This window comes from Aspergillus pseudonomiae (assembly GCF_009193645.1).
Source record: "Aspergillus pseudonomiae strain CBS 119388 unplaced genomic scaffold BDV37scaffold_7, whole genome shotgun sequence".
Classification (NCBI taxonomy): domain Eukaryota; kingdom Fungi; phylum Ascomycota; class Eurotiomycetes; order Eurotiales; family Aspergillaceae; genus Aspergillus; species Aspergillus pseudonomiae.
The window spans coordinates 61,743-89,577 of NW_022475999.1; the positions used below are offsets into that span (position 1 = coordinate 61,743).

A 27,835-nucleotide genomic window follows, 5' to 3' on the forward strand; every position below is an offset into this window, starting at 1 on the left:
CAATCTGGCCTCTTCCGCTGCCGCTTGCCCCTTGGGGTAAAGTTCCACCGGCCCAAACAGGATTAGTGGCAGATTCTCCAATGTTCTATTCATTGATTCTAAGAACCGTTTCATTGCTTTTTTTTTTTGGGCTCTTCATTCTTTTACTTGGTAGTCACGGTCTTAGCTGTCATATACTTACCCCAAACATGATGATCACTCTTCAAATATTGAATTTCAATCCAGCCAGTGTAAATATTCAATATAGTTATATTTATATAAAATGAGATTTTTCTCTTCTTCATTTTTCTTAATTTTGTGAGTATATTGCAGGTCTCGTATACTAACTAACTATCCTTGCAATGCCGATTGCGCGATCTCCTTCCCGCTACTGCTAGTCAATTGATCCATATCCAGAAAAAAAAATTGGAGTTCTTCAAGTTGCCCCTCTCCCCGCCAACATTCTCTTTTCCTCCTCACTTCCTTTCGCAAAACTTCAAACCACAACGATTCTGGGTGTCAACTCCAATTTTCTTACCTCTTTTAGTCTGAGGAGAGTGCCCTTTGTTCATTTCTCGTTCTTTGTCTGGCTCTTACGTTCCCAATCTATCCATCCCGTCTCTTGAACCCCACTTGACTAGTCAGCGCGTCATGGCCCAGCAGGTCGAGAATACCAACAATGACCATCTGGTCCAATCTTCCGACCCGGAGCACCCATCTAACTTGATCCCTGAACTCTGTCGTAAATTCTACAACTGGGGATGGGTCACTGGCACTGGTGGTGGTGTACGTGATCAATCGTATCGGTTATTGAGATAGTCCATGGAAACTGATCGGATGTAGACTTCTATCCGACGCGATGACCACATCTTCATTGCGCCGTCTGGTGTGCAGAAGGAATTAATAAAGCCAGAGAACATCTTCGTTCTCCAGTTCCCCACCCCCAAATATCCCCCCTCCGAGCGCAAGTATATCCGCAAGCCACTCGACCTGAAGCCATCGGCCTGCACTCCTCTGTTCCTGGCGGCCTTTGAGCGTGGTGCAGGCTGCTGCATCCACACCCACTCCCAGTGGGCCGTCTTGGTGACGCTTCTAGTGGAGCGTGAAAAGGGACCCGGAGGCTACTTTGAGATCAGCAACATTGAACAGATCAAGGGTATCCCTCGCGGCAAGGGCAAGGGCATGCTGGGCTTCTTTGATACTCTGAGAATCCCGATCATTGAGAACACCGCCTTCGAGGAGGATCTCACCGGAAGCTTGGAGAAGGCCATGGAGGAGAACCCCGACACCTGCGCCGTTCTTGTGAGAAGGCATGGAATGTGAGTATTAACCAGTCCCTCTTGTGGCAGCCGTGGGAATCTAACGGGTTGTGTAGTTACGTCTGGGGAGATGATGTTGCCAAGGCCAAGACTCAATGTGAAAGCTTGGATTATCTGTTCCAGCTTGCGGTGGAGATGCACAAGCTCGGTATCCCATGGGTCAAGGAATAAATGAGTTATATATGCAAAGGGCTTGATCTCTGTCATTGAGGACCTTGGGGGAGTTGTGTCGAGTCCACTAGGTTGAGGCGCTATGTCCTGAAGATACCACCATTATGATGATGATTTGATATATTAGGAAAAGAAAATATATGCATTAAAAGAGCGTTATGGGATTTAAGCCTATATTTGAATATACCTTCGAGCCTAATTTCTGCTGCAGCTTATCCCTATCGAGGGCGTAGAGGCTGTCCGTCGACAGGAATACATAGGAGGTACATACTCATATGCAGGTGGACAACCACGCTTAGATATATTCCAACCAGTAGCTCCCGTTAGTTAATCAGGCTAACATCATAGCTGATTACCTAACACGACTGCATCCCCCTTCGAGACATTGAATCGTACATCCATACCAACTATAAATTCTAAAAAGACAAGGACGGAGCTAAAAAGGTGGATTCAGGCAGTGACAGAGCGGGGGAGAAGGCAGCCCTAATCCGGCGGGTGACAGAAGGTTGGCCTTTTCCCAGTCTTGACGGCGCGGATCATCTGTCCAACTTAAACTTACTAGTCGCTTCTCCGACTCCATCAACATCAACTGCGTTCCTTTCAGGACACCACCCCGATTTCCCTCGTTTCCCTCGTGTCCCCCCACCGACGCTTTTATCGTCGATTTTCAATTGATACCCACGCCCTATAATCTTCCCCACCAATTGCAATCCATCCAATCACTCCCTCATGGATCTGGACACAGGTGACTCCCCGTGGGGCGGTAAGCTGGCAATCATGAACAATACAAGCGCATCATATTCGACATATCTAACCCCAAGTATAGATGTTCCCTCGCAGTCCACCGGTACGTCAAGGCCAGAAACAGAAGATGCCAGTGCGTTCCCTCCAGAACTTAGATCCCTGTAGCAGCCCACCTCCTAACCGCATCATCCCGCAGCCCGGGAACAAACGTCACAACAAACCACTTCGACCGGTCCTCGTTCTCCCGTACGGCGCGGTCCGCGAGGTGTCCGCAAGATTAGCGCACATGCGACAAAATTGGAAGCAGTGGACGATACCCTGGACCCGCTTGGCCCGCTCGGGGACAAAGCCGACGAAACTAGTCCTGCAGTGGTCGAGCAAGCGCCTGTACCGCCTCAGAAGGAAGCATTTGCTGCGCGCAATGTTCGGCCCACATCATCTGCGTCTCAGACATCTAGTGGCGCTGGCATGGTCGATTCTGTGAACCTTGAAGAAGACGGTGCGGGTTTTAGGAATCCTCCTCCTGTTCAACCACCAAGCGACGCGGACAGCTCGAAGAGACAATCGGAGCCTAGCATTAGTATTGAGAAGGCAGCGAAACCGACTTTTGAGATTACCGTCGGTGACCCCCACAAAGTGGGAGATCTAACGAGTAGTCATATTGTTTATCAAGTCCGAACTAAGGTAAACCCTCCGTGCTTACGAATTGGGACTGCTTTGATATGCTGAAACTGGATCCAGACATCTTCTAAGGCCTATCGCCAGCCCGAATTTGCCGTCAGCCGCCGATACCGTGACTTCCTTTGGCTCTACAATTCAATGCATAATAACAACCCTGGCGTCGTTGTCCCTCCTCCTCCAGAGAAGCAGGCAGTTGGCCGTTTCGATACTAATTTCGTTGAATCCAGAAGGGCCGCACTGGAGCGCATGCTTAACAAAATTGCCGCGCACCCTGTCCTTCAGCATGATGGGGACCTGAAGATTTTCCTCGAGAGCGAAACATTTAATCTAGATATCAAGAACAAGGAGAATAGGGAACCGGATCTGGGCCAGAGCAAGGGTATGTTTAGCTCCTTCGGTATCAACGTGGGCGGAGGGTCTAAGTTTGTTGAGCATGATGATGTAAGTCCGTCTTCAATAGGTGCTGTGGAGTCGCCAGGTTAACCATCACCTTAGTGGTTCCATGATCGGAAGGTTTACTTGGATGCCTTGGAGAATCAGCTGAAGGCCCTGATGAAATCTATTGACACCGTAGTTGCACAACGGAAGGGACTTGCAGAAGCTGCTGGGGATTTCTCGGCATCCCTCCATGCGCTGGCGGCTGTTGAACTATCTCCCGCCCTCTCCTCCCCTCTCGACGGGCTCTCGGACCTACAGTTGCGCATAAAGGAACTATATGAGCGCCAGGCCCAGCAGGATGTCCTCACGCTCGGCATCACCATCGATGAATATCTCCGTCTGATTGGCAGTGTTAAGACAGCCTTCTCTCAGCGGCAGAAGGCGTTCCACAGCTGGCATGCAGCTGAGTCAGAAATGCAAAAACGCAAGAATACGCAAGAGAAGCTTCTCCGGCAAGGAAAGACACAGCAGGACCGCCTAAATCAGGTCAATGCCGATGTGGCCGATGCGGAACGCAAGGTCCATCAGGCGAGGCTGCTGTTCGAAGATATGGGAAGACTGATGCGGAATGAGCTGCAGCGTTTTGAAAAGGAAAAGGTGGAGGATTTCAAGTCTGGTGTGGAGACCTTCTTAGAAAGCGCTGTTGAAGCCCAGAAGGAGGTATGTAAACACAGTCTTAATGAGCAGACTTCTTTGGTTACTGATACTTTTATTCCACAGCTCATCGAGCTCTGGGAAACCTTCCTATTGCAACTGGATGCGGGTGAAGAAGGTAACCCCTTCTATGCCCCTGCGGCTGTAGGGGATGATGCTCCCGCAGAGTCGGCGCCAGAGGGGACTACTGAAGCTGCCTCGAGCGCGGCTACCGAGAATGAAGCGTAGACGCTCACATATTACCTCCATGACCTTGGATTGCCCTGTACCACAGGAAGGCCGCCGTCCCCTTTATACCTCATTTGACATGTTCATCGGTCAACCGACAGGTGCCAGTCATTGTTACGATGTGGCGTGGTGCACGACTTGTTTCCTGAATTTATGGCAGTCTCCTTCAATTTTGCAGTCGGATTTACTGCGTTAACAATGTATCGATACCAGTAACTCGGAATTAATTCGAAATGACTTCTCTCCCTTGATAACCTTATCGCCTCGCTTCTTCAATATTCCTTTGGCGACCAATAGATGGTGACTCACGCCCATGCAAACTTCACAAGTTACTAAAGCTATCAAGAAAAGGTAGAAGAGGCAACCTAGAGGCACACGAACTCTCAATGCTGGAATCCCAACCAAATAGTATGATGTACTGTACATGAAAGCTTCAAAAGATGTAGACCATAAACGATGAGTAAATTATACAGAAACACCCCATAGTCCCGACATAACTCAGTTCTTCTTCTTCCCTGATGTCTGACCTTCCTCCTGACCGAACGAACTGATCAAGTCCAGCAAGTTATCCTCTTCCTCCTCTTCAGCAACGGCTCTTGCCGCAGCCTCAGCCTGCTTATCCGTCTGCTCAGCCTTGTTGTTTGCTTCGGCCTCAGTAGGGGTATTCGCGTCCCAGCTCCGTCCGAATTTGGCTCTGAATGCTGCCAGTCGACCGGCCTCGTCCTCTTCGACATTCATCAACTTGCTCGATGATGGGTTCCACAGTAGGGAATTGCGCGTGTCACGGGTGGAGCGATAGACAGGGGCGGGAGACGTCGTGCGGTGAGTGAAGGTGCTGCCGTCCGACAGAGTGATGAGCTGAGTGAAGGTGTAGGGACGCTTAGGGCGTCGAAGGAGAGTCGCATGGCGGCATTGCGAACAGATGAAAGTGGTGGAGGTCTGGACCCGGGCAGCGGTGACCGCGCTGCGGCGGAGCGGGATGCTGAGTGTCATTGGGAAGTAGAGGAACAGACGGACTGAATTGAAGCGGACCGGGAGGATAGGGATCAGGTCGAGCTCGAATCAATCTGGAATGGCTGTTCGGCGGGATCAGTTTATCGGAGGCTCTCAAGAAATTTGGCGGATCAGGACGCCGTTACGTAAGCATCAACGGGATGCCTTTTTCTTTTTCGGGGAAATCTGAGCATTTGTCTCTCTCCAGTTGTCTCGTCGCGCATTTCGCAAGAATGCTCGTCAATTGAAACGGTTTTGGAACAATATTCTCTAGAGGTTCATGATGACTCTGGAGGGATTCCATGGTTTTGTCCCCAGTTTATCTCCTGTTTTGTTACCCGTCGTTCCTTGAGCCCTTGAGCTTATCCGCTCTTCACCCGGCGGAATGAAGCTTTCATACTCTCGGCCTGCGGTTTCTATGAACCGGATTGTGAGACAATTTAAAGGTGTGGCTTGAGTGTTCTCTTCCGTCGCTGACTCCTTGCTAATCGTTCTTAACGGTCCAGGGTTCCAATGTGGCTCTACTACTTATCTGCCTCTCCGAGCACAACAATGGCACTCCAGGAGAACAATCAGCAGCGCTGAAGCGACATCTCCAAGTACAAGGCCTCAACCCAGCAAGGAAATTGACACTCCTGATACCGGGAATCACACACTCTCTCTATCAGACCAAGTCCGCCTGTTGATGAGACGAGTGCCCTACCCCGTTGCCATTATCACAGCCACAGACCCCCATGAGCCTCTCGACAAAGCCTTCCGCGGAATGACCGTTTCATCATTCAATACTGTGACACTGAACCCGGATCCGGCTATCTCTTTCAATGTACGACGACCATCCGAGACCCTGACCGCGCTCCAGTCATCCAAACGATTCCTTGTCCACCTATTAGCCCCCAGTCAGACGACAGCAGCCCTTGCTCGGGACTTTTCCAAAGGCAACCATAACCTGTCCATCGCAAGTGGGAAAGGCGATTTCGAATTCGTACCGCATACCTCTGCATCTGGGGAGGCTCCCCCCAGACCGCTCCCGCTGCTCCGGAGGAAGGAAGCCGCGGATGCACCGGAGGGGGATTCCCTCTCAGATATTCCTTTCGTGTTTGAATGCCAACTTCATCCGAAAGAGATTGAAGTTAACGACCATACTATTGTGGTTGGGACCGTTGTAAGGGTCCTCTCAGAGCATCTGACGAGTCCAGAGGCGATTGCTAATGCGCACTCCGTCACCGATCTATGTTTAACATATGCCAACACCCGGTTTTGGGAAATGGGTCATGAGATTTAGACTTGCAGCTGGGCGTAGCTATTTCTGAGTTTCAGGGCGAGATGCTTTCTGCGTCCAAGGTCATATGTTTGGGTTCTAGATGAATTCGGGTCCCATGCTCCGTACGTTTGGGGGGTTTATATGTCATGGGCGACATTAGAACCTTCAGAAATAACGCTTGTTCGAGCACCTATGTATATAATATTTTCCTCTCATGGCAATTCTGTATATTATCTTGATACAAGTGAGACCATCACCAATCGCTTTGCTTTTGTTATACCTGAAAAACTACAACCGGCACATTATGTTACAATCAGACACCCTCAACCGATACGCTATTTAGGTAACTAGTCTGTTCCGTATACACCTAGAATAAGAAGGTCTCCGCAAATATCCTTGTAATCAACAGAATCCATACGAATGACGTCATATCTAAAAGCACTCAAATACTATATCCAGCCTTCGTACTTCGAAACCCTCACACTACGAAAAGAACTGGCAGCTACCTGGCATGACTTGGACCCGAGTACAGAACTGGTAGCACTTTATTGAATTGAAGAGGCTATTGAACATGTGAGGGATGTTAGCGGTCACGTTGATGAGATGCGGGCTTTGAAGTGGTCACTGGAAGCTTCCGGCTCGTTGATGGCGCTCTGTCGATTCTTGAGTGGGAGGACATTGCGCTTGGAAGAGCCGCAGCTATCTAGCAAGATGGTGAACTGCGTCTAGATGTTTAAAGGGGGAAGGGTACTAGAAGGGAGTCACGTCATCGAAAGTTTTGGTCCGCTGATCGAAACTTTGTAACGGCAGGTTGTTATAGAAGTGACCAGACTTGACGAGGCCCCGTGATAAGCAATCATAATTACATACTGTCTGTTTAGGGTAGGAAATTCGGTCACAGTTGCGCTGAACTACTGTAATACGCTACGTAACACAACGTACACACGGAACGTAGGGGTGAAAAATCTACACAGGATACACGATTTTATTGATCACAGGCGAAGTAAAACCAGGGTGAAGCCGCAGGGTTAGATACATATAGTATGGCCTGGGAAAACCAAGACGATTTCAGCACCATGCCGGACGATCAACACAAGCAGAAAGGGGACCACATATAATTTTGGAGTACCAAGTAGCATAACGACCACACTGGAGGTGTTTAACAGCCTAATGGCCTTTTCCAGTTGCAGAGCTGGGGCTACCACTGCCGCTACCACTTCCACCACTTCCACTTCCACTGGCACGGCTGCCTGCCCTCGGGAACGGACTAGAGATTGGTCTCAAACCCAAGTTTGGAGCATTGCTCTCGGAACCGGAACTCCTTCTCTTATCGCCAACCTTCTCAGACAGATCAAACTGGAAGGGAGGACGACGGCTCGAATCGAAGAAATCAGAACCATATAGACTGCTGTGGCCCGATCGATTGGAGAAAGACCGGTCACGGTGAATGAAGTCCGATTCGAAGGGGGAGGCGGTATTGATGAGAGGCGAGGTCGGGAAGTGCTGCAAGTACGACGGTGCCTGCGTTGGACTAGTCGGGTGGGACGACGTGGGACCAATGGGGGACGAAGCATGCTGCAGAGGGCTGGACTTCAAAGGCGGGAAGCTAAGTCCAAGCAATGATCGGTTGCTGGAAGCGCTCGTTGTCAAAGCGCCCAGGGACAGGGTGGGTGCCTCGCTGAGGGGGTTTGTACCAGGTAAATTGCCCTCGGGAGTGAGCGGCGCCGAGTCCAAGAGGATCTGTTGCTGCTGCTGCTGCTGGAGAGCTTGCTCGATAGCCACACACTGTTGCCAAAGTTGGTTGGTGCGCAACTGATACTCCTGAACTGACTGGCTAATGCTCGCAAACTGTTCATTGAAATTCGCTTCGAGTTTGGCCTGGTCCTGCTCTCTGGCAAACTGTTCCGCAGCGCGACGCTCTCTCTCGTTGAGTCCCTGTGCGTTAGCAGAAACGATACGCTCATACTGCTCATTAACCCTAGTGCGGCGACCTTGGAGACGTTCTCGTCTCTGAATCGTAGAGGTCAGATCAGACTCTAGCTGTGACACCTCACGAGCAACAGCCGATCGAGCGGTGGCCACATCTTCCTTGGCTGAATTAAAGAGCTCAAGTTCATGTTCGTACTTTGCTTTTTCTGCCGACCATTCTTCAAGTTCCTCCTCTGGGATGTTCTCCAAATTATCCAACTGGACCTCCAAAACAGCGGTGGCTTCTTCCGTTTGCTTGATATTCCGTTCCAATTGCAAAGAGCGCTGTTTCTGCCGGTTTTCATCCGTGCCACTATGGAGACGATGGTTATAATTGTCCAACTCTTTCTTGATCTTTGAAACGACAAGTTTATGATCGTTCTTGGCCTTTCTCAACCGTGTGCGCTTCTCATTGAGTTTCAGTTCAGCGTTGACGATGGAATTTTTCAGCGTGGTCGTGGGGGACGATGGTCGATAGGATGGCTGTGGTGGAGTAGATACCGAGGAAACTACTGAGATAAGTGTTAGACTACTGGAGTGCTTCCCTAAAGGGGAGACACCGTCTCACCTTGTTCCGCGTCATTTGCGATCGGTGTCTTCACACTCATGACGCAGATCTCTTCCTCCGTGTCACTGCGCAAGAAAGAGCAAGTGTAGGCACAATTGGGGGCGAGACCAGATATCTCACCACGCCAATGTACTACACTTGAACCCTTGGCTGCATCCTGAACTTTGCAAATCGTGACTGTCGCCCAAAGTGCGCCGTTGACGCAAACATAGAAAGGTTCCGTGTCTTCGCCCAACCGTCCAGATTCACAAGAACCGGAAACCCCAGCATCATCTGAGACGAGATCACCCGCCGCAAACTTGATAGATGAGCTATCAACATCGGTAATCCAAACAAGACCGTCATCCAAAGAAACACCCTGAAGATCCTCCTCGGTCATACTGAGGCCTCGAGCAGTTTTCGATAAGGCCCTAGAATGCTCGTACTCTCGCATAACTGTCACTTTCGTGCTTGCAAGCGCAGCCCAAAACGGTTGGCGATTCCGAACCTGATTTGCCTGTCTCCTGCGTTTTTTCGCCGAAATCAATCGATCTCTACCATCCTTGTGCGTTGCTGGTGTAATAAGTTGTCCGTCGGCACCGATATAAGAAGACATACTAGTCCCAGACTCAAACGCAGAATCAATTTGAGTCTGGGAGCCAGCAGATGCCTCAGTATCAATACGTTTTCCAGTTCGAGGAGGAGCCGGTGCCCTATTTTTAGCCATTGAACGCCTAGCCATTGCGGTTCCTGCTTGCGCTAAGATGTGAACCGCAAGTAAACTCCGGATCCAGCTCGGAGAGGATTGCGGTTCAGCGCGCCGGAACTCGGAAGGCATAAGATGAGAGTATTGCGACAGCAAATCGGGACTGATAATTTTCGCGGAGAGAAGATGACCTATAACAAAATCCTGTATACCTTTACTTCGAATCAGATGCAAAACAAGAACAATACCAACACAGAGGGTATTAACCCCCCCATTTTTCCCCGACCCTCCTCCGCCTAGGGTTATGGCGACCTGAACATGGGCTAAGTCGAGGGCGAAATTTTGCGCCCACGTCCACATGAAAAGACCCCAGAAGAGTAGGAAGAATCCATCCATTGCAATCATAGTACCGAGAGATGGTGTTCCGGCTGGACCCTGAAAGATATCGAAATTGGACGTCAAAGAGCCGGCAGACGCACCACCTGGTGGCATGAACGTCAGGGAAGCGAACAAGAACTGCACCAGCGTAAGGACCATAGGCGGCAACTGAAGGAGGAAAATCAGAATGGCGATAGTGTCGTACATCGGACAGGATTTGAGGATAGTCGAAGCCAGTTGGAGTGGGTTAATCGAGGTATTCGAGCCTGACCTCTTGGAGCTCTCTGTACGACGCGACGCCTGGCCGGTAAGGCCACCATTCTGCGGAACCGCCGCTCCATTCGCCTGTCCGTAAGACATGTCCGGGTTACCCTTAGCATATCCATTCAGACAACCACGTCCGTTGCCATCCGCCTTCGAGCACTCCGTCGTACCGTTAGCCTTTGTTGCCGTCGCTACCGTGGAAGTAATTGCCGTATCGCTATTGGAGCGAGACGAAGGCCAGTCGACTTGAGAGGAGGGTCCAGAACTTGGTGCGGAGCTACCGTTGGCATTCCCATTCAGTTGTCCATTCGATTTTTGCTTGTTCACTTTCTTGCCGGAGCCGGCGGCGCCATTCTCATGCCGATTGCTATGACTCTTCCTAGCCGTAGCCGATGAACGTGGCATGGACAAGGGAGCCTAACACCCAGGTCCGAGTCAGCTTGGCAGATGGTAGCCAAGGACTTGGACCAGGCGGGGAGTAAAGACGAGGCAGTATCAGATACACGGGTAAAGAAGGGGAGGAAGAGAGAGAGGGAGGGGAGGCGACGCAGTAAGTGTGCAGGAAAAGGAATGACGGGAGGGGTCTAAAAGCGGTGGAAGAGGAATGGTTGCGGTAAGAAAGGAAAGGAAAGGGAAAGAAAAAAGAGAAGTTGGGATTGAATAATGAGAAGAGAGGGTAAGAAGGTGTGGTGGGGGAGTAAAAAGAGAAGGAAAAATGAATGAGGTTTGGTAGACTTTTGGGTCTGGATAGACGAGGCGGGAAAAAGACGAAACGAAAGGTTGGAACTGATCGTCAGGAAAGAGAATAAGGCAGTAAGGCGACCATAACACCGGTGGCTGCCTCAGGAATCTTACTTTCCGTCTTCAAATAACACGCCTAATCGCCCCAGTACGGAAGGTATGGTATCCACTGCTTGTATGTATCGAAATCAGAGAGGGTCTTACCATACAATACAACACCAGTTATTGAATCTGGTTGGTTGCCGTGGTTTATTTTTGGTCTACCCGATATTACAGATGTTTATGGAACCTCTCAAGCAACCATGGAAATCAAGCAGCCATGCGGACGGATATCTACTATTTGATTGCTGTTACTGTGCCTATCTATATAGGAATCCTCGTCTACCTCACCGTAGTCCTCGGTGGACAACTATACTTCTACCTCAAAATAATACACATGTGGGCTCTTTCATGTCAGTGAAAGTTCACTTCATATCCAGTACATACAGTGATGGACCTAAAAATCCATACCCGAGACAGTATACTGCAAATGCCAGATTAACCCCGGTCTGTTGCATCAACTTAGGCTGATTCATGGCAACAAAGCTCGGTCCGCAAGTCCACTCCAAGCCGCGGATGGCAATTCTGAAAGTCACCACATTGAATTCTCTCACCCAAGCACTGAACCGCATCCGAGGCTCTCAGGTTCTGATAGCACGACGCTTTATTGTTAACAAGTACCTACTAGTATACTCCAATATCAATGGGGACGATTCGAGGGACTTCGAGATATCAAAACGTATCTTGAACTGTAATTATGGGAGGCCTCGTAAGCCGGATGCTACGTGTACAGGCTACGATCATGTTGACGCCAATGATATAGGTCGAAAGAGCACCATGACCTTCCGATTGCTTTGTTAAACCCCTCATCTCTCGTACATATTCATAATCCATCACATCATTATCCACCCGGACTAGGATTATAGCATAATCATCTAGGATGATCTGATGATCTCCTCGTTTGTGTGCGGCCTCTTGCGGGGTTGAATACCGCATAATCTGTTGATGGTCAGTGGCCAGCCTAACGCTAGATAACAAAAGCCTTCAACGGCAGAGGGAAATCACACTTGCGGCTTTGCCGATCAAGGAGCCGTCAAGATCATTAGCTAATACTACATAATTGTCTTTTATTTTTTATTTTTTATTTATTTTTTATTTTTTATTTTTTTTTTCGGGCGCTCTATGGGAGTAATTTATTCGTGGGTAGCAATTGTCCTGTACTTCACATGCGGAATGTTCGGCTAACTTACGGTCTCGGCAGGCAAGACGGATGGATCACTCTTGGCCGGCGGTATGTTGTACAAGGATCGAATCCTAGGGTATAGTTAAAGATATACAGTAATACTAATAAGAGATAAAAAGCACACTTGGGCGTTTTTCAACCTACCTAATTACGTTCCAAATATGCTGTTCCACAGATATGCAGTAATTTGCCCCAAGCCGGCAATACGATATCTGTTATCCTGGATCACAAGGTTCTTAACATACTTCCCCAGGTCTAGTACAGAATAAACTTTATTGAATAGCTAGTCCATCGCAGGCGATCATTCCTGATATCTCCATTGGTATTTAACGGCTCTCCCGTCCAGTACCAAATATCATGGGCCAAGAGAGCCTCCCGTTATGATGAGATCGCATAGACCACTAGTACGTATACTTAGGTCTCGAGAACAATGCCTGACTTTGAATGCCGGTCAGTCTCATTTTCATGCGGCAGGATACTTTAAGCCCTAAATAAATACCTATGTTTTTGCTTCTAGCCTAAAATGTCAAGTAGGATCCTTCGGTCACATCATACACCACCATACAATCAATACCATTGGCAATCCGTTCGGATTTGGCAAAGCTCCACCATCCATAGCGTCATAGCTCTTGATGTCCTCTGTAAGGGAGATCAAGATATGATAATGCGCTGTTCATGCCGCAATTTTCCCCAAAGTCGTGTGTGGCCGTTCCCAAGTCTTCTTCTTTGCCTCGTAGGGAGGATCATGCATGCAGCATGTCAGGTGAAGCATCTTAGGGCAGTCTTGGTATCTCTGCTATTCGTTGGATTAGGGTGGAATTTTGAGGATGATCGACGTTCTATACCCGGAAGGGGATGCTCGTTCACGTTTCCACCAATCGTTGGCGTGATGGGGCCCATTGCGCCCCGCAAAGACAGTACGACCATCAGATGATACTTACGAATACCGCTCTGATTTGTACAGTACTAGTTACTAGGTAGTAAGGTGCTGTTGCTTTGTTGCTGTATTGGGTATTTGAACACAAGAAGATACCCCATGTACGAGATATCACGGAGTTCTGCTTGGCAGGTAAATCTACCATCCGCCCAAGGTTAAGTATTTAAGCTTGTCGTTTGAGAAAGTATGTTCGGCAAAGACAAGCTACATACCAGGGCTACGTAGGGTCAGCGCCTATTCTGCAACCCCAACAGGACACCCCAGCCCCAGCATTCTTCCCCTATGTCTGCATCATTCGATTTCAACTCTCTATAATCTACTCTTGTATACAATTTTGCGGTTATCTTCCATCCAGAATACTAACTATAGTATCATCTCCACAACCACTAGTATCTGACCGTCGGTGAAAGACACTAGTCTTTCGAGAACAAAGGAGCAAACCAGCTAATATCTGTTCGATATCCTCGCATTGATGAAGCAACATGCTTATTGTTAGGCTTATAGGGGGCCAATTATCCATTTCTGGCCCCAAGACAAACATTAGTATCGGCCTGGATGGTCTGTATTACGGGCTGCAAGTAGATTGAGCTGAGTAGTATGTTATGTTTGGAGCAATACTAATTGTCGAGATTTTAGTGGGATACTAGCCCTATAGTCAAGGAGGAACCTGGTTAATAGCAATATGACGTGAGAAAGAAGGGCCCGCACGACGAGGTACCTACTACAGGTATGTTAAATATCAATTATCGTGAGGTTGTAACGAACCGATATCCTTACTTGGGGAGGTATATGCATCCTACCTAATCCGTAGCCGACTATACATTGTTCTCGTTACGGAATTTATGCATTAAGCAATCTACCAAGCAATCAATATAAAAGCAATTTGGTTACTAGTAGACGTAGTCATGGGGGCCATTGGACCTCACCATATATTTATGCTATACTGTAAGCTAAGCAAACCAGCCTAGTTTCTGACAGCATAATTAGCGAGATGGCGGCACACGTAATACAATAGAGAAGCCAGGCAGCGAATACATAATTCTAAGACATAATAAAATGAGACTGCCACAAGCCATCCAGCCACATCAGTACAATAATCACTACCGCATTCCATACCCGTTTTAAAAAAAAAAACGCCAAGAGCCGACATTTTTTCGACCGGTGGCAGAACTTCCTGTTTTGACTTTCATCTAGCAACTACTAGCTTTAGGCTGTCGATCATTTCACAATTTGAGGACCAGGGAACCCTGGCTCAGAATCACGTTTCCAGCATGCACCCCTCTCAAAGATGTTCCAGCGCATCCACTACAAAAGTCTGACCCATTGTTCCCAATCGGGTACCACTACTGTCATACGATGCAAAAATCTGCTTTCAGGCATCACAGCCGGCAATTGACACATGTGTTTCTATATGCTATTAGATAAAATTATAAAATTTCTCCCCATGGGACCAATCAGTGGGCGTCCCTGGGAGAAAAAGGGTCTTTTACTCGGCTTGGGCCCGAGCCAAGGACCGGGGCTGGGCCGAACTACTATTCTCGTGTTTTCGATGCCAGAGGCGAGAGTACGTGAAGGGAACTACGTACGAAGGTAATAGTCGATGGTTTTAGGGAGCTTTTTGTACAGCAATTTATTTTTACAGTTCGACTGGCGCTAGATTGGTCATATAGGGAGGCTACTTACTTACAGGAACCTACCTACCGAGGCCTACTGGGCCACTTGATGAGCAAGCTTTTTCTTGGCTCGGAAAGAACACCGCCACCTGAAGAAGATAGATTACAGATCTTGTATTGTCGTATTGGTTTCCGATGGATACATGTGGCTCCTCTGTACGTACGATACAATACAAAATGACAAAACTTAATATATACGCATGTGTACAGCGGTTACGTACATATATCCTGCTGAAATATAAGCAAGGTACTGTATGAACGCTGGACCACATCAAGTCAGGGGAAATTTTATTTCTTTGCGGACCCTGTATCTTCGACGGCGTCCTCACGATCCCAACTCTCCTTTTCCAACGTTCGCACCCTTGCTTCGATATCGAGGATCCGCTGCTGCCAGAATTTCTTTGCCTTCTCTTGAAGCTCCCAGGTGGATTTGAACTGCTCCAACATAAATGGTGGCATCTCGGCCTTCTTTCCACGCCTATAATCGTATATTACCAGGTCTTCATGGACACGGGCAGCTGGTCGTTGCTTCGCTTCTGATATAATTACGGCCTGCAGATTGAATGCGTCTTTGTGCGAATGAGGAGAGGATGGGTCATGTGCTACTTTGTGATATACCGTGACCTCATCGGGGTATATCATGGGCTGCAGGGGAGACCCTCTCTGTTAGCAAACATGAGGTCGTACTTGGGGTTGAGGAGGGTCGCACGAATTTGTAATCGATCTTGATGCTCCTCAGAATGATTCCAATCCCCGTATTTCCGACAATATTCATCCATTCTTTCTTATGAGCCGGATCTATATGTGTGGCAAAATTGCGAGTCATGTATACCCGGCCAGTTTCGGCGTATCGGACGTAGGTGACATTATTAACATGGCCTAAGCAGAATAGTTAGGACTTGGGAGTTGCGACGAAGGCGACACTATTGACCCAGATACATACCCTGAGAAGTCAGCCAATGTACCGAATAGTCGCATTGTTTTGATATGGGCTTTATCAACGTACCATGGTATCCTGTGATCCATACAGACGTCCTGTATTAGCACAAGTACATTATGCCAGATATAAGGTATGTTGGCCCTACCATCTCTCCCCAAGCTACGCTCTGCCGGAAGAGGCCCCTTCTTGTCGCATCTGTTAAGTAACCTTCACTCCCAGCTATCAACTCACGCCAATCCCTCGCAATCTGTTGCAATATCTCTCCGGCTTCTTGAACTTGTGTCGGCTTTAGGCCAAACATCATGCATCTGCCCAATCTCCTCTTTGTCATGGTAAGCCATCGGGGGTCGATCTTGTGGGGTTGGGGTGCGGCAGTTTTGGATGAATCGGCATTTCGTGCTGCGGAGGCTGATGTCGATAGGGTACGAGTAAAAAGGGACGAGTGTTCTGAAGTAAGTGCAGTAAAGCAATGCCTTCTGAATGCGTGAATCGGGGTCATTTTCAAGCAATTGGGCGTCGATACGTAGTGGTTGGAGATGTTTTGGGATGCTCCGGTTACAACTCCGGCAATGGGAGTAGTGGAGTAGGCCTAGGGTGGGTGGGTCCCCAACCCCAATATACTCCGTAAGGCAGCTCGGGAAGTATTTCTTGGTTCACGGTGCCATTTCTCCAACACCAAATCCAGTTTCATATGGACCACTGTATATTGCATTGATTCTATATGGTAAACCTATTTCACTTCTCAGCTTTGTTTTTGGCATAACCCAAGCTGGTGAGAAATATGTGCTAAGCTACTCAGATGGAGAAATGGCCGGACTCTCACCGTCCCCACTTACACATCGTCGAGAGAGACAAGTAGCTCGAAGCAGAATAGTGTGAAAATCCCTAGGTTTACTGGTATTATTTCGTTACTCACTCTACCAAGTACTTATCTTAATATTTTATTCATCAAAGCGAGCGACAATAGTTGGAAATGTTTGCAAAACACGAAGCAGGATGTCGACCAGCGATCTCTATTCGAAGGTGTGGTAGATAGCTGCTCTGGTTTGAACGTGGGCGAACCTCTCAGACTTAAACCCCGCTTAAAATTGACGACGACGAGACAGACTCCTCCTCACCAAGGTCGAGTTCTTGCTCATACCCATCATCTTCACACTCTCCCAGTAATCACTGGTACCGTGGGTAGGGTCACTATCCTGAGCATCCTCTGCATCGCACAAGGAACCCTCGTCACCCGCTCCATTGGGACCAGTGACCTGGAAATACTCGCGGTCATTGGATGCAGCGTCCTTTACCATGTTTTCTGCGGCCTCTGGGAGCCATCCGTTGATGAAATCTCCGTGGCTGCAGTAGGAGGAGCCGCAGGCGAGTTCCAAGGGAGGGCTACCGGACCAGCCGCCTGGGAGGATTTCCCGCAAGTCGTAGCGGATAGAGAACCGGAGACGAGGGATACGCTTCATTCCAATTGGGCAACGATTCTCACCATAGCCATCTACCCAATTGGGGTTGGCCGAGTAAGCATACTCCAGGGTGTCTGGGTTGGCACAGTCGGGAAAGAGGAGAAGCGTCTGCAGATGGCACTTGCACGTCTCATTTGGGAAGGCTGCGTCGTCTTTCTCCTCTCCTTCCTGACTGTCGCAGAACCATTGGATACCAGCGTTGCCATCCACGCCGTCCTGGGATGTAGCAGTGGCATTGCCCGCCAGAAGTTTCATGTTCTGGGGGATGGCAATCTCGGCACTGCTGACATCGACATAGTAGGCGCTGAATCGGAAGATAGGGACTGCGGTATAATTTGAACCATCGACATGATAGAGGGTTGGAACCCCTGGTTGCATTCATAAGCTCCAGCATTCACATGCGATACCGAATATACTTACAGTAGGTCGAATAATCGTTGGGGTTCTTGGCCGTGGAGCAGCCCTTCTGCAGCTCTTCAGATGTTTTAGTGTTGGCAGTGATAGCGTCGGAGCCAAAGAAGCTGTGCATATGGCTGGTGTATTTGCCAGGGACCACCAGAGGATCGATGTTTTTGAACATGAACAACCCAACATTCGTCACTGTGTAAGCTTGTGCAAGGCCCGCCGCCAGGGCAGACAGAACAATAGAGCGCATATTGAAAGAGCGACAGGATAAAATGAAAGACTGGATGTAAAAAAAAAAAAAAATGAATGAACGACAGCAGTTGCACAGCACTTTACAGACTTCGGGATACTCCAGCTTTTATAGTAGATACCCTACGTCCACGGTACCCAGTCGGGTAGCTTCTCTTGATACATCCTGCTTGGAACTGTTGGGGTCATTATGGGCCGATTGATGGATAAGGATCAGGATAGCGCAGTAACTCTCCCCAGTGATAGTCAGGATCCAGAGATACCATGAAGGACAACGGTCAGGGTTTTTAACCATATCCGGCAATGATCACCTCATCGTCATGACGCGTTCTCAGTAATTGTCGTGATAGCGGTTGAGATGGATCTAAGCGAGAGAAGTCAGTGTTTCACATTTGCCGCCGAACGACTGGGTCTAGTTTAAGGTTCCTCAGCTGTAGGGGCGACTGACTCGGTCGAGATCAAGCCAATATGTTAGTCCTTGGAGATATATTAATTTACCCACCCGAGCGTCAGAATTCGGCGGCAGAGAGACATTGTTCCCTTCTCCCTTGAATCCCTGTCGAGGGTACCCCCCTCCCCTTTCTTTGTCTCTGTTCTACATTATTCGTATTGACTTACAAATGATATCTTTCCTTTTCCTTCCAAAATCCTTCCCTCCAAAGATAGAGTGGACTTTGCCATCAGGTGTGTGTGGAGACCCGCAACAAATCTAGTCTACTTCAGTATATACTCCCAGTTTACCTAGTAATAATTCCACCTTTCATTACCTTTGCCAAGCTTTCCCGTATAGAGGCACGAGAGTCGTGCGAACGGCGCTGAAGTGTAGGAAAATTCAATAGTCCCAACTCCAAATACTGGAATTCGAAGAGAGCGAGCTTATCAGTAACTGGTTCAGGAAGCGCCTGAAGGATACCGATGGCCGTGTTAAAGCAATCAATGGTTTTCAGGCAAGAGGCTTTATTGACCTCTATTCAACAAACACTAATAATACAGGCCATACATGTGTGGTGTCGCAGCTATCCAGATTTTCCAATGGCCAATGTCCAGTCTAAAGGCCTTCACGATGTGGTCAGAGCAGGCAGCAGTCCCTCTCCAAGATCCAAACCACCGATAGGCTGCCAATGACAAGGCTATACAACCAGAAGGCGCTGTCCTTGTGGACTTAGCTGTATATGGGCATGGCATTAAAAGGTTTCTCCTCAAGTACGGAGCAATTGACTTTGTTTCGATGGGCGATGAAGATCCTGTAATTCTCGCACAAGCCGGTAAAAAAATAAGTGACAAGCGAATTGCTGCCTACAAGGATATGTCGGAGAGATATTCTCGTTATCTTCGTGATGAACGCAGTCCGCCTAGCCCTTTGGCCAATTCGAGACCCCCGACTTGGCCCTGTGAGCTTGACTGGTTCATGTGACTGAAAATTGAATTTAGGAACTGCAGCTCAGGAACTCGCCCCCCACTCTTCCCCAGCATGCTTCAAGCTTTTATTGAGCATAATTTAGGGTTATGTCGGCCTGGCAGTAAATAACTTTGTAATGACCAAGAAAGTAGTAAAGAGGAAGAAGATGTTTGCTGCTTTTGTTATCCGTGCCACGACGTCACCGGGTAGTTTCGGCCAAGCAAAGTAAAGCAAACATGAACTCCAGCCCATATATCCCGCATCCTCAACACACCTTTCTCCTTCACAACCCTCTTCCTTCGATCTTCATTTTCAACAATTCCTTCGAGCTCAAGTAGGTGAACAATGACGAACCCTGAACTTCGTCGGCAAGTAATCAATGTCTATAAAGGTTTGTATAGTAGCTTTACTGGAGCCTCCTGATTCAATCTACAATGCATGCTGAGTTGCGCTAATCTTGTGAGCGATAGAGTTACTCTTTCTTGGACGTAACTATCCACTGGGCTATGAATACTTTAGGAATAGATTGCACAAGGCGTTTGCCAGCCAAGCACATCTGAGGGATGATGAGCAGATACGGAAGGGTATAGCACGGGCGAATTTCGTGAAGAAAGGTATGTCCCTTCAATAGAAGGTAATAGCTTGAATGTGGCTTACCTGCTGGATTATAGAGATTGAGGCACTGTGAGTTTTCCTCATAATTTAAATTTTTTGACTTCGCCCCCTTCAGCAACTTTCGATTACCATCTACGATCACAGTGATCCTACCAAGTCTACGGTAACAGACAAGCTTGTTTAAGACTGCTGTCTCAGCCCTTTCCCAGTCAATTATCATTATTCATCTATCATGCAATTGCCAAGAGAAACATTGTCCGTCTATACTAACGAAAAACGACCAGGTACTACTTGAAGCGATATCGCACGTTGAAACAGCGCTATGAAAACAATTAGGGCCAGCAAGGCAATGAGACATCACGCCTTGACAGAAACGAAGTAAACACATGGAAAATTAACATAAATGGGGTATCACCAATAAGAAGTGAGCAACGGGCTGCTCTGCTTTTTCTGCTTGTTCTTTGCTCGTCCACCCAAAAAAAACCAGACACTTCTATGATTTCTTCGTGCTAGGGGTTTTCTTTTGACCCCACCAAGCACTCACTTCCAAACATTCGCCGTTTGCAAGGCCCCCTTTCTGGAACACATCGGCCATCATGGCTGTCCACCACCTATCCCATTCATCTCTACTCTTCCCGCTGGCCTCCATGAGGATAGGCTCCATGCCCTCGATCATCTGGATTACGGTCAAAAGAGCTGTGCGCCGGATGGACATTTGATCTGCCGTTAATTGCTTGCGCGCGCTGCCGCTACAGTCCTTGCTTTCTCGTTCCCACCGTAAGTCGCCTAGTGGTATAGCAATCCGGCGGCTATCCACTTTCTCTAAGACGTCCACCTCGGAGTTAAAGGAAAGTCCAATCGTGGCACAAGGTAGTGCAGTGAGTTTGCGATGGTCGAATGCTTTCTCAGCCCAAGAATTGTAGTCTTGAAGGAACTTGTTCTGTACTCGTGTGAATGGTGTAGCAGGCGAAAATGTGTAGGTAGCAGTCGCATCCGCAATTTCTTGTTCCCTAGATGCTAATCTGCGAGCAGGTGCAGGATTAGGGAGCAATGATCGGAACACCGAATCGGAGTCCCATACTTCCAGGACGCCGCCCGGTTTGAGAACTCGTAAAGGCTCGCTCAAGCCGGAAGCCTGCAGCGCTGGACTGGAGGGGCACATCGACGCGTCCTTAATGAAAACAAAATCGAAATAATCGTCGGGGAAAGGCAAACGAGGCTTCCGTAGATCATGACGCTTAAATTGCCAATTGACACCCTTTTTGCGCAAGTCGGGTGCTAGGGAAACGAGGTCAATACCATGGAAAGCAACATTGCGAGCGCCACGACGGGTGAAATAGTCATGAGACAAGCTTGACCAGAGACCCGATCCACAGGCGATCTCGAGCACACGCTGGGGAGGGCGATCGGCAAAGTATGGGTTGCAGAAGGGGCCTCCGAAAACACGCAGCAGCATTAGAGAGCGCAGGGTTTGGCGATGAATTTCCGGGAGATCGCATGGTAAAGGGTAGAGATTTTCGGGGTCGCGCAAGTACGTGCGATCGCCCTGACGGATGAGAGGATAGTTCGTGTAGTCATTCAGGGAATTGAGCGAGGAAGTGGACGTCGCTGCTCTGGCAGGACCAGTTGAGCTTAGGATCGAATGCAAGTCGGAGCCAGAAGCTGCAGCGGGGGCGAACGCCGCCGTGCTGACTGACATCATATCCATTTCTGAAACAAAATCCCCGTTCTCATCGGTCGAGCGTTAAGGTGGATCTGCCAGGGATGGTTTGCATTCTCGTGCACAGCAGGAGTCTGTAGTTCAAAGCATTGTACAATTATGGTTGGAACCGAACACGAGGACGCTTAGAGATCGGAAAGAGAAAGTCTAAGGAGGGAAGGGAAGAAAAGAACTATGTCAGGACGCAGTCCGACGCAGAGAATGATCCATGGAAGAGAGAGAAAGACGGATCGAAAAGAGAGCGAGAGGGGGGCAAGAAAAAAAAGAGCATCGTGACAGCAAGACCACGGCCAAGTCCCGTCCCACGACCCCTAAAAGCGGCCTGTCCACTCCACTACGACCGGAGCCTACTTAATACTACTCTATATTGGGTTACGAAAAGTTCTCGGTCTTGCATTCTTCTGCCTTATGATTTCTTCCGAGGCGGTCAACCGATGCGAGCACCGCTGGTGGTTCTTGACTAGACTGGTCTCTTTTTTTCGATTTTTGCCTCACACCACGGATACAACTGTTACAGACGGAGAAGAGCGATACTCCGTCCACTAGTGGCGGAAATCCTGCATAATGCCCTGCAAAGCCGAGCACCCACCCCGCCACCGCCGCCGTGTGGATGGATCACCGGGTGTCTGGTTGTTTACGACTTGTACTCCGTAGTTCGTCGTTCGTTTCAGCTCTTCAGCCCCCCTTGGTCTGTGATCAGTCTTAAAGTTCACGGAGTACATCTGTCAGGTCATGCGCAGGAGAGTTCAAGAATTGACGATCGGAGAATCGGTTTGAAAATCGGTCGCAGTGGAACCGTCGCACCAAACCGAAATTTTTGAACCGAACACCCAACCACCGTTGAGGTCTGGAAGCTAACGTAGGTACAGACTTTGATAGTGGCCACTAACTCATTACAGCTACTTTGATTAGTTGTGGAGATTCGGTAGAACATGAGAGGGAAATGAAATGAATTAAAAATACAACATGAAAGCATAGGCGAGCCGCTTCTTTTTTTTCTTTCCCTTGGAACCTAGAAAATGGTCCGACTTCTTGACCTCATGATCTCATTGCTCCCCGATGCTGAGGCCAATGGGTTCTAGCGACGCTCACAAACAGGTGAAGTGACACGGAAGAGCATTGAATCGATGACAACATTCCCCATACGCGGGATGCTCCTCATTGGACTTCCACCGTATGGGGAATTCCGGGTGGCGGTCCGGTCTGGGAACAAATGCGGTGCACGTGCTGGCACGGGTCACTGGGTGGCCTGAGGCCCTAGGTACTTTGGCAATGGAGCATCGGTGCAGGCTAAATCACGTTGTTGTTTCAGAGAAGAACTGGGAAATGAGGGGCAAGTTCATCCTTCAACACGGTCTTGGCCTCAATTGACTTTGGAGGAGCCACCAAAAGAAAGACAAGAGTCCGCTCTATGCCGGTTATGCAATACTTGCAACTCTCTGTCGTTTCTTGGCATCAAGCTATTGTTCTTGACTCAGCACTAAGCTCTCTTGAGTGTGGTAGAATAAGGGTGGAATGACGGATATAGCCTATATCGGCTGAAACTGTTCTTATTTGGCATCTAAGAGGGTTGACTATGAGTGACCAAGAAGTTCCGGCGTAGGTAAGAACGGGCATTGCTGACCATTGGAGATGGCTTGATTTAAGGAGGAATTAGTGTGATGGTTGTGTTGCCATATGATGCACTTTGGAAATGATAGTCGGCCAGGCTTGCGTGTCCCTTTGAGCAGAATATGTGTATAAACTTTTTTAAATAGTAGAACTACTTCAGATTGATCTTAATTGCTACCTCTGAGTGTATTCTCTACTGTTATTGTGGTGTACAATTCAGGATACCTTCAGCGTTAGAGTGCCTATATAGATCATAAGGTGGTTGTGGAACCATTTCAAACTCATCTGCATTTGCAGGGTGATTCTTGGCCTCGCACCAGCTGTCTGCCTGTGACATGAATGCAGGAACATGAGGTGCCCTAAATATAGATTGGAAGTTGGCACATCTGTAATAAAGGACAACCCAATTTCCAAGGCAACCACCAGAACCAACAAAGGGAAGGGCCTTTTGATTGGGCGTTGGTACTAAGTCAGCGTTTGAGTCTTGCAGATTTAACTGCATATTTTGAAAGGAAAGGTCACACAATATGGTCGCAGTTGACTTCATCCTTTGTTTAAAGACGGAGATCAAGACACCATGCGATACTATAGTTCCCCCCTAGTGGAAGATGGTTGGCTCAACCCACATCCATTGTATTTGTTTTCAAACCATGTGCGACTGGGATGTATTGTAGTATCAGCTTGGAGGGTAGAGCTGGTTGGCTAGAAAGGGTACGTTGGGGGCTGGTAACTATGATGGAAGCCCGTTCCACCCGACTATTGGGGTGGAAGTGGATAAATCATAAATCGAGGTAAACACTTCCAGATTTCATGGTAGGGTCCATGGAACCGGGAACAACAAAGGTCATTGTTCCGGGATGGATTCTGTTCCTCACTAGAAGCCACATTTTGTTGAACAACCGCTACCATTCATGGACGAGAGATTGGTAGAAGCAGAGTCTTCTGGTCTGGACATGGCTGAAAGCGACAAGTTGTGAGAAGAAACAAAATCCGGGCGTCTTGAAGGCGGTCTTGGCTGATCGGCGGCGGCGAATCACGCCCTCGGATGCCGGGGCCACGTGATCCCAGCGACTCCCGCCTTGGATGCAAAGCACTTCGCAGCGTCAAAGCGACGAGGGATTCATCTCCACAAGCCTTGGACACCTCAGATACATCTGTTCACCGATTTATACGTGCCGTTCGTGAAATAGTTTGGACCTCATTGTCCTTGGGGCCGCTGTTTAACTCCGCTCCAGGCTTCTCGCTAGACCGCCTCCCCCACTTGTTGCTCTGACTCTCGCTCGTCCGACGCCGGCCCCTATCGTTCGACCGTACGTCACCTGTCAGGCTTCATGACCTTCGGTTGCGACTGAGATTGACAGCAGACAATTTTGTAGTGGAATTGCTGCGGTTGTGATTTCCAGAGCGACACCTTGTTTCGGGGCGGTTCCGCTTCAGGACCCCATGTTGAAGAGAAGGAGAGAACGAACCCGGTCCCCGACTCCTCCTCGCTCTCCTGCCACTGCTCTGCCTCCAGCGTCGTTGACTCTCACTGTCTCCAAATCCCCCCCTCAAGCAAATAACTCACGGTCTCATCTGCCACGTTAAATGGCAGATGGTACCTACAGGTTCCAGCAGCCTGGGGCCGGGCAGTTCTTCTTTCAAACGCAACAACAACAACAACAGCAACAACAACAACAACCTTCTCATCAACGACACCTTGCCCGGAACGGGACGAATTCTCCGACTGGAAGACTGAAATTTAGCCACGACACACCATCGCCTTCACGATCTCCTCCCCTTGGTCAAGCAGCTGCGCTCAATCCATTCACCATGTACAGTCAGACGCACCAAGGGCAGCATGTCCTGATGAATGGCGGCCAGGCTCACCAACGCTTCGGCATGCAGATGCCGAAGTTTCAATCCCAGAGCCACCATCCTCACCCTGCACAGCAAGCTCATCATCACACACACCACAACCAAGCCTCCCACAATATCAACCACCAGCACAACTTCTCCAGCGGGGCGTTGGCTGCCGCAACTCCTCACTTTACCCCGAGCCACATGCAGAATGGGGCTCATGCTAACGTTGACGAAGATATCGATGAATCCATGAATGAACATTGGCAACAACAGCTTCAGCTGGCCGCTGAATCGCGGCAGGCGAGTTCCCCGCATTATTATGCCCGCGCCGTCGCTCAGCAGACGAAGGGCATCCAGATCGCTCCCAGTCAGCCTGAACCCCAGGAGAACGGAGGTGATGTGAAGAAGGGGCTGACGAAAGTAAAAGCATCCCCAAGGCAGGGCTGGTATGCCCTCGATTTCGGCGGACAAGGACTCCGGGCACTCTCCACGTCTTTGTTCAGTTACGATTTCCTGAAAGAGCTGTACCTAAACCACAACAAACTGAAGGCGCTACCCCAGACAATTGGCCAGCTGCGGAAGCTGGAACACCTGGATCTCTCGGGCAATGACCTCACCGAACTTCCCGAGGAGATCGGCATGCTTACGAGCCTGAAGAAGCTTTACCTGTTCGATAACAATATTCGCACGCTTCCTTACGAAATGGGATACCTTTACCGGTTGGACACGTTGGGCATTGAGGGAAACCCATTGAACGATATTCTGAAGTCTCAGATTATGAAGGAGGGTACCAGAGCTCTGATCAAGTATCTGAGGGAAGAAATGCCAGGTTTGTGAAATCATTCAATTGTGTCAATGGAAACACTTGTTTATATTGATGCTAACGAATACACCTTAGAAAACCCCCCTCCTCCAGACAGAGATTGGGTTATTCTTGATGAGACTGCAGGCACCTCCGCTGAGAAGATCACCGTCATTTCCCACAACGCGCTGTGCGATTCATCTGCAACACAGTCCCACTTCGGATATACTCCTTCTCGTGCCCTGTCGTGGGAGTTTAGAAGAGATCTCATCCTTAGTGAGCTAAGGTCTCACGACTCGGATATCGTTTGCCTTCAGGAAGTAGATCAAGGTAGCTACAACGGTTATTTCAGAGAACAATTGGCCTACAACGGTTACAAGGGTGTATATTGGCCTCGAGGAAGAGCAATGGGTATGCAGGAGGAAGATGCCAAGTCTGTCGATGGCTGTGCTACCTTCTTCAAAGGGTCCAAATTTATTCTTCTTGACAAGCAGATGATCAACTTTGGCCAAACAGCAGTACGGAGACCTGATGCTAAGGGCCAGGATGACATATACAACAGATTATGGCAGAAGGATCACATTGCAGTTGTTGTATTCCTTGAAAACAGGCTCACAGGTTCCCGGTTCATCGTGGTGAACGCTCATCTCTATTGGGACCCCGCCTTCAAGGATGTCAAGTTGATCCAAACAGCTATTTTGATGGAAGAGATCACGAAGCTCTCCGAGACGTACGCAAAGTGGCCTGCGTGCACCGACAAGACGGCATTCCGCTTTTCAGAAGCGGAGGGTGGTGAAGCGCAAACTCCCCCGGAACCCGCTCCATCCATGGAGTACAGCAGTGGCGACCAAATCCCTCTGTTCATGTGTGGAGATTTCAACTCATCACCTGGGTCCGCGGCGTATAATCTGATTGCGAATGGACGGCTGTCGGAAGAGCATCCGGATCTCGAGAAGCGACTTTATGGAAACTTGAGCCGGGTTGGTATGACCCACCCGTTCAAGTTGAAATCCGCATACAACTCGATCGGCGAGTTGAGTTTCACGAACTATACACCTGATTTTAAGGATATTCTGGATTATATCTGGTTTACATCGAATACGCTTCATGTTTCGGCGTTACTCGGCGAGGTGGACAAGGACTATCTACAGAAGGTTCCCGGGTTCCCTAACTTTCATTTTCCTAGTGATCATATCGCATTATTTGCGGAGTTTGTTGTTAAAGGGAAAAAGGGAAAGGTTGTGGAGGCGGATTTTGGACCGCAACGGAATTGAGGGATGGGTGCATGCTGAATCTTACGAGACTGGTGTTTGCGTAGCCGGTTTGTCTTGTTATCTCGGAATCTTTGGGGGCTTTTCACGTGTCTGTGGTGTTCGTCTAGTGCTTTCTTTTCTTTGCTCATTTCCTCTTTTAACATTCTTGTGAGTCTTATCTGTTGTCATTGCTGTCGCCCGAAGGCGTTCGTGCAATTGAACCTGCGTATCATTTTCTTGGAAAGTAGCTTTCAACGGCGCGGCTGTTTCATATCTTTCTCATTACATGTGCTAGGATCTTACTCTTTCCCTCGTGTCGAATTTCTACTCACATCTGTGGTTTTTTCTTCCATACTTGGTGTTGAGGGGCTGAAGGTCACCTGGCTTGGAGTAGTTGGGTCATGAAGACGTTTCTCTTCTTTGCAATGATTTCATTCTTAGGCGAATGGGGGTTTCTCTTTGATCGCTTGTTGTCATATAGCCGTGAGGTCTTACACAGCGTCTCCGAGTGAGTAGAGGACGGACGATAAGTGTACTATGGATGCTCGATGTCGAGGTAAATTTTCTTGATATAT

General features: G+C 48.7%; 12 protein-coding genes across 12 annotated transcripts; 6 read left to right on the forward strand and 6 right to left on the reverse strand.

Annotated features, from left to right (window-relative positions):
• The first annotated feature begins 385 nt into the window (after positions 1–385).
• On the forward strand, positions 386–1,629 carry mde1 (methylthioribulose 1-phosphate dehydratase MDE1). Its single transcript, XM_032080892.1, has 3 exons — positions 386–765; positions 823–1,298; positions 1,355–1,629. The coding sequence occupies exons 1-3, from the start codon at positions 631–633 to the stop codon at positions 1,467–1,469; spliced, it is 726 nt and encodes a 241-aa protein (XP_031945464.1). The 5' UTR covers positions 386–630; the 3' UTR covers positions 1,470–1,629.
• Positions 1,630–1,939: 310 nt separating this feature from the next.
• Positions 1,940–4,463, forward strand: BDV37DRAFT_189888 (sorting nexin 1). Its single transcript, XM_032079644.1, has 6 exons — positions 1,940–2,232; positions 2,296–2,346; positions 2,410–2,897; positions 2,955–3,335; positions 3,390–3,992; positions 4,053–4,463. Exons 1-6 carry the CDS (start codon positions 2,199–2,201, stop codon positions 4,212–4,214), a joined length of 1,719 nt encoding a protein of 572 aa, XP_031945465.1. The 5' UTR covers positions 1,940–2,198; the 3' UTR covers positions 4,215–4,463.
• A 249-nt stretch (positions 4,464–4,712) lies between these two features.
• On the reverse strand, positions 4,713–5,207 carry BDV37DRAFT_279098 (mitochondrial 54S ribosomal protein bL31m; the record flags this gene model as incomplete). The annotated part of the gene is made up of 1 exon (XM_032086257.1): positions 4,713–5,207. The coding sequence occupies one exon, from the start codon at positions 5,205–5,207 to the stop codon at positions 4,713–4,715; it is 495 nt and encodes a 164-aa protein (XP_031945466.1).
• Positions 5,208–5,296: 89 nt separating this feature from the next.
• BDV37DRAFT_238906 (flavin reductase family protein) lies at positions 5,297–6,713 on the forward strand. The gene is made up of 2 exons (XM_032080893.1): positions 5,297–5,653; positions 5,714–6,713. Exons 1-2 carry the CDS (start codon positions 5,593–5,595, stop codon positions 6,487–6,489), a joined length of 837 nt encoding a protein of 278 aa, XP_031945467.1. The 5' UTR covers positions 5,297–5,592; the 3' UTR covers positions 6,490–6,713.
• Positions 6,714–6,965: 252 nt separating this feature from the next.
• BDV37DRAFT_238909 (putative ubiquitination network signaling protein) lies at positions 6,966–11,151 on the reverse strand. The gene is made up of 2 exons (XM_032080894.1): positions 9,005–11,151; positions 6,966–8,948 (listed from the first exon to the last, which is right to left on the reverse strand). Exons 1-2 carry the CDS (start codon positions 10,734–10,736, stop codon positions 7,636–7,638), a joined length of 3,045 nt encoding a protein of 1,014 aa, XP_031945468.1. The 5' UTR covers positions 10,737–11,151; the 3' UTR covers positions 6,966–7,635.
• A 4,101-nt stretch (positions 11,152–15,252) lies between these two features.
• BDV37DRAFT_279101 (Thioesterase/thiol ester dehydrase-isomerase) lies at positions 15,253–16,403 on the reverse strand (the record flags this gene model as incomplete). Its single annotated transcript, XM_032086259.1, has 5 exons — positions 15,253–15,609; positions 15,674–15,843; positions 15,896–15,908; positions 15,971–15,979; positions 16,050–16,403. 5 exons carry the CDS (start codon positions 16,401–16,403, stop codon positions 15,253–15,255), a joined length of 903 nt encoding a protein of 300 aa, XP_031945469.1.
• Positions 16,404–16,694: 291 nt separating this feature from the next.
• BDV37DRAFT_189953 (DUF1996 domain-containing protein) lies at positions 16,695–18,076 on the reverse strand. Its single transcript, XM_032079645.1, has 2 exons — positions 17,785–18,076; positions 16,695–17,732 (listed from the first exon to the last, which is right to left on the reverse strand). The coding sequence occupies exons 1-2, from the start codon at positions 18,017–18,019 to the stop codon at positions 16,987–16,989; spliced, it is 981 nt and encodes a 326-aa protein (XP_031945470.1). The 5' UTR covers positions 18,020–18,076; the 3' UTR covers positions 16,695–16,986.
• A 5-nt stretch (positions 18,077–18,081) lies between these two features.
• On the reverse strand, positions 18,082–18,694 carry BDV37DRAFT_238914 (uncharacterized protein). Its single transcript, XM_032080895.1, has one exon. It carries the CDS (start codon positions 18,311–18,313, stop codon positions 18,128–18,130), a length of 186 nt encoding a protein of 61 aa, XP_031945471.1. The 5' UTR covers positions 18,314–18,694; the 3' UTR covers positions 18,082–18,127.
• A 16-nt stretch (positions 18,695–18,710) lies between these two features.
• Positions 18,711–19,532, forward strand: BDV37DRAFT_238915 (uncharacterized protein). The gene is made up of 2 exons (XM_032080896.1): positions 18,711–18,727; positions 18,786–19,532. The coding sequence occupies exon 2, from the start codon at positions 18,934–18,936 to the stop codon at positions 19,141–19,143; it is 210 nt and encodes a 69-aa protein (XP_031945472.1). The 5' UTR covers positions 18,711–18,727; positions 18,786–18,933; the 3' UTR covers positions 19,144–19,532.
• Positions 19,533–19,585: 53 nt separating this feature from the next.
• BDV37DRAFT_238916 (electron transfer flavoprotein regulatory factor 1) lies at positions 19,586–20,515 on the forward strand. Its single transcript, XM_032080897.1, has 4 exons — positions 19,586–19,808; positions 19,888–20,031; positions 20,089–20,101; positions 20,317–20,515. Exons 1-4 carry the CDS (start codon positions 19,763–19,765, stop codon positions 20,366–20,368), a joined length of 255 nt encoding a protein of 84 aa, XP_031945473.1. The 5' UTR covers positions 19,586–19,762; the 3' UTR covers positions 20,369–20,515.
• BDV37DRAFT_190036 (class I SAM-dependent methyltransferase) lies at positions 20,389–22,111 on the reverse strand. The gene has a single exon (XM_032079647.1). The coding sequence runs from the start codon at positions 21,738–21,740 to the stop codon at positions 20,526–20,528; it is 1,215 nt and encodes a 404-aa protein (XP_031945474.1). The 5' UTR covers positions 21,741–22,111; the 3' UTR covers positions 20,389–20,525.
• Positions 22,112–24,793: 2,682 nt separating this feature from the next.
• On the forward strand, positions 24,794–27,638 carry BDV37DRAFT_189982 (CCR4-Not complex 3'-5'-exoribonuclease subunit Ccr4). The gene is made up of 2 exons (XM_032079646.1): positions 24,794–26,034; positions 26,104–27,638. Exons 1-2 carry the CDS (start codon positions 24,951–24,953, stop codon positions 27,279–27,281), a joined length of 2,262 nt encoding a protein of 753 aa, XP_031945475.1. The 5' UTR covers positions 24,794–24,950; the 3' UTR covers positions 27,282–27,638.
• The last annotated feature ends 197 nt before the right edge of the window (positions 27,639–27,835 follow it).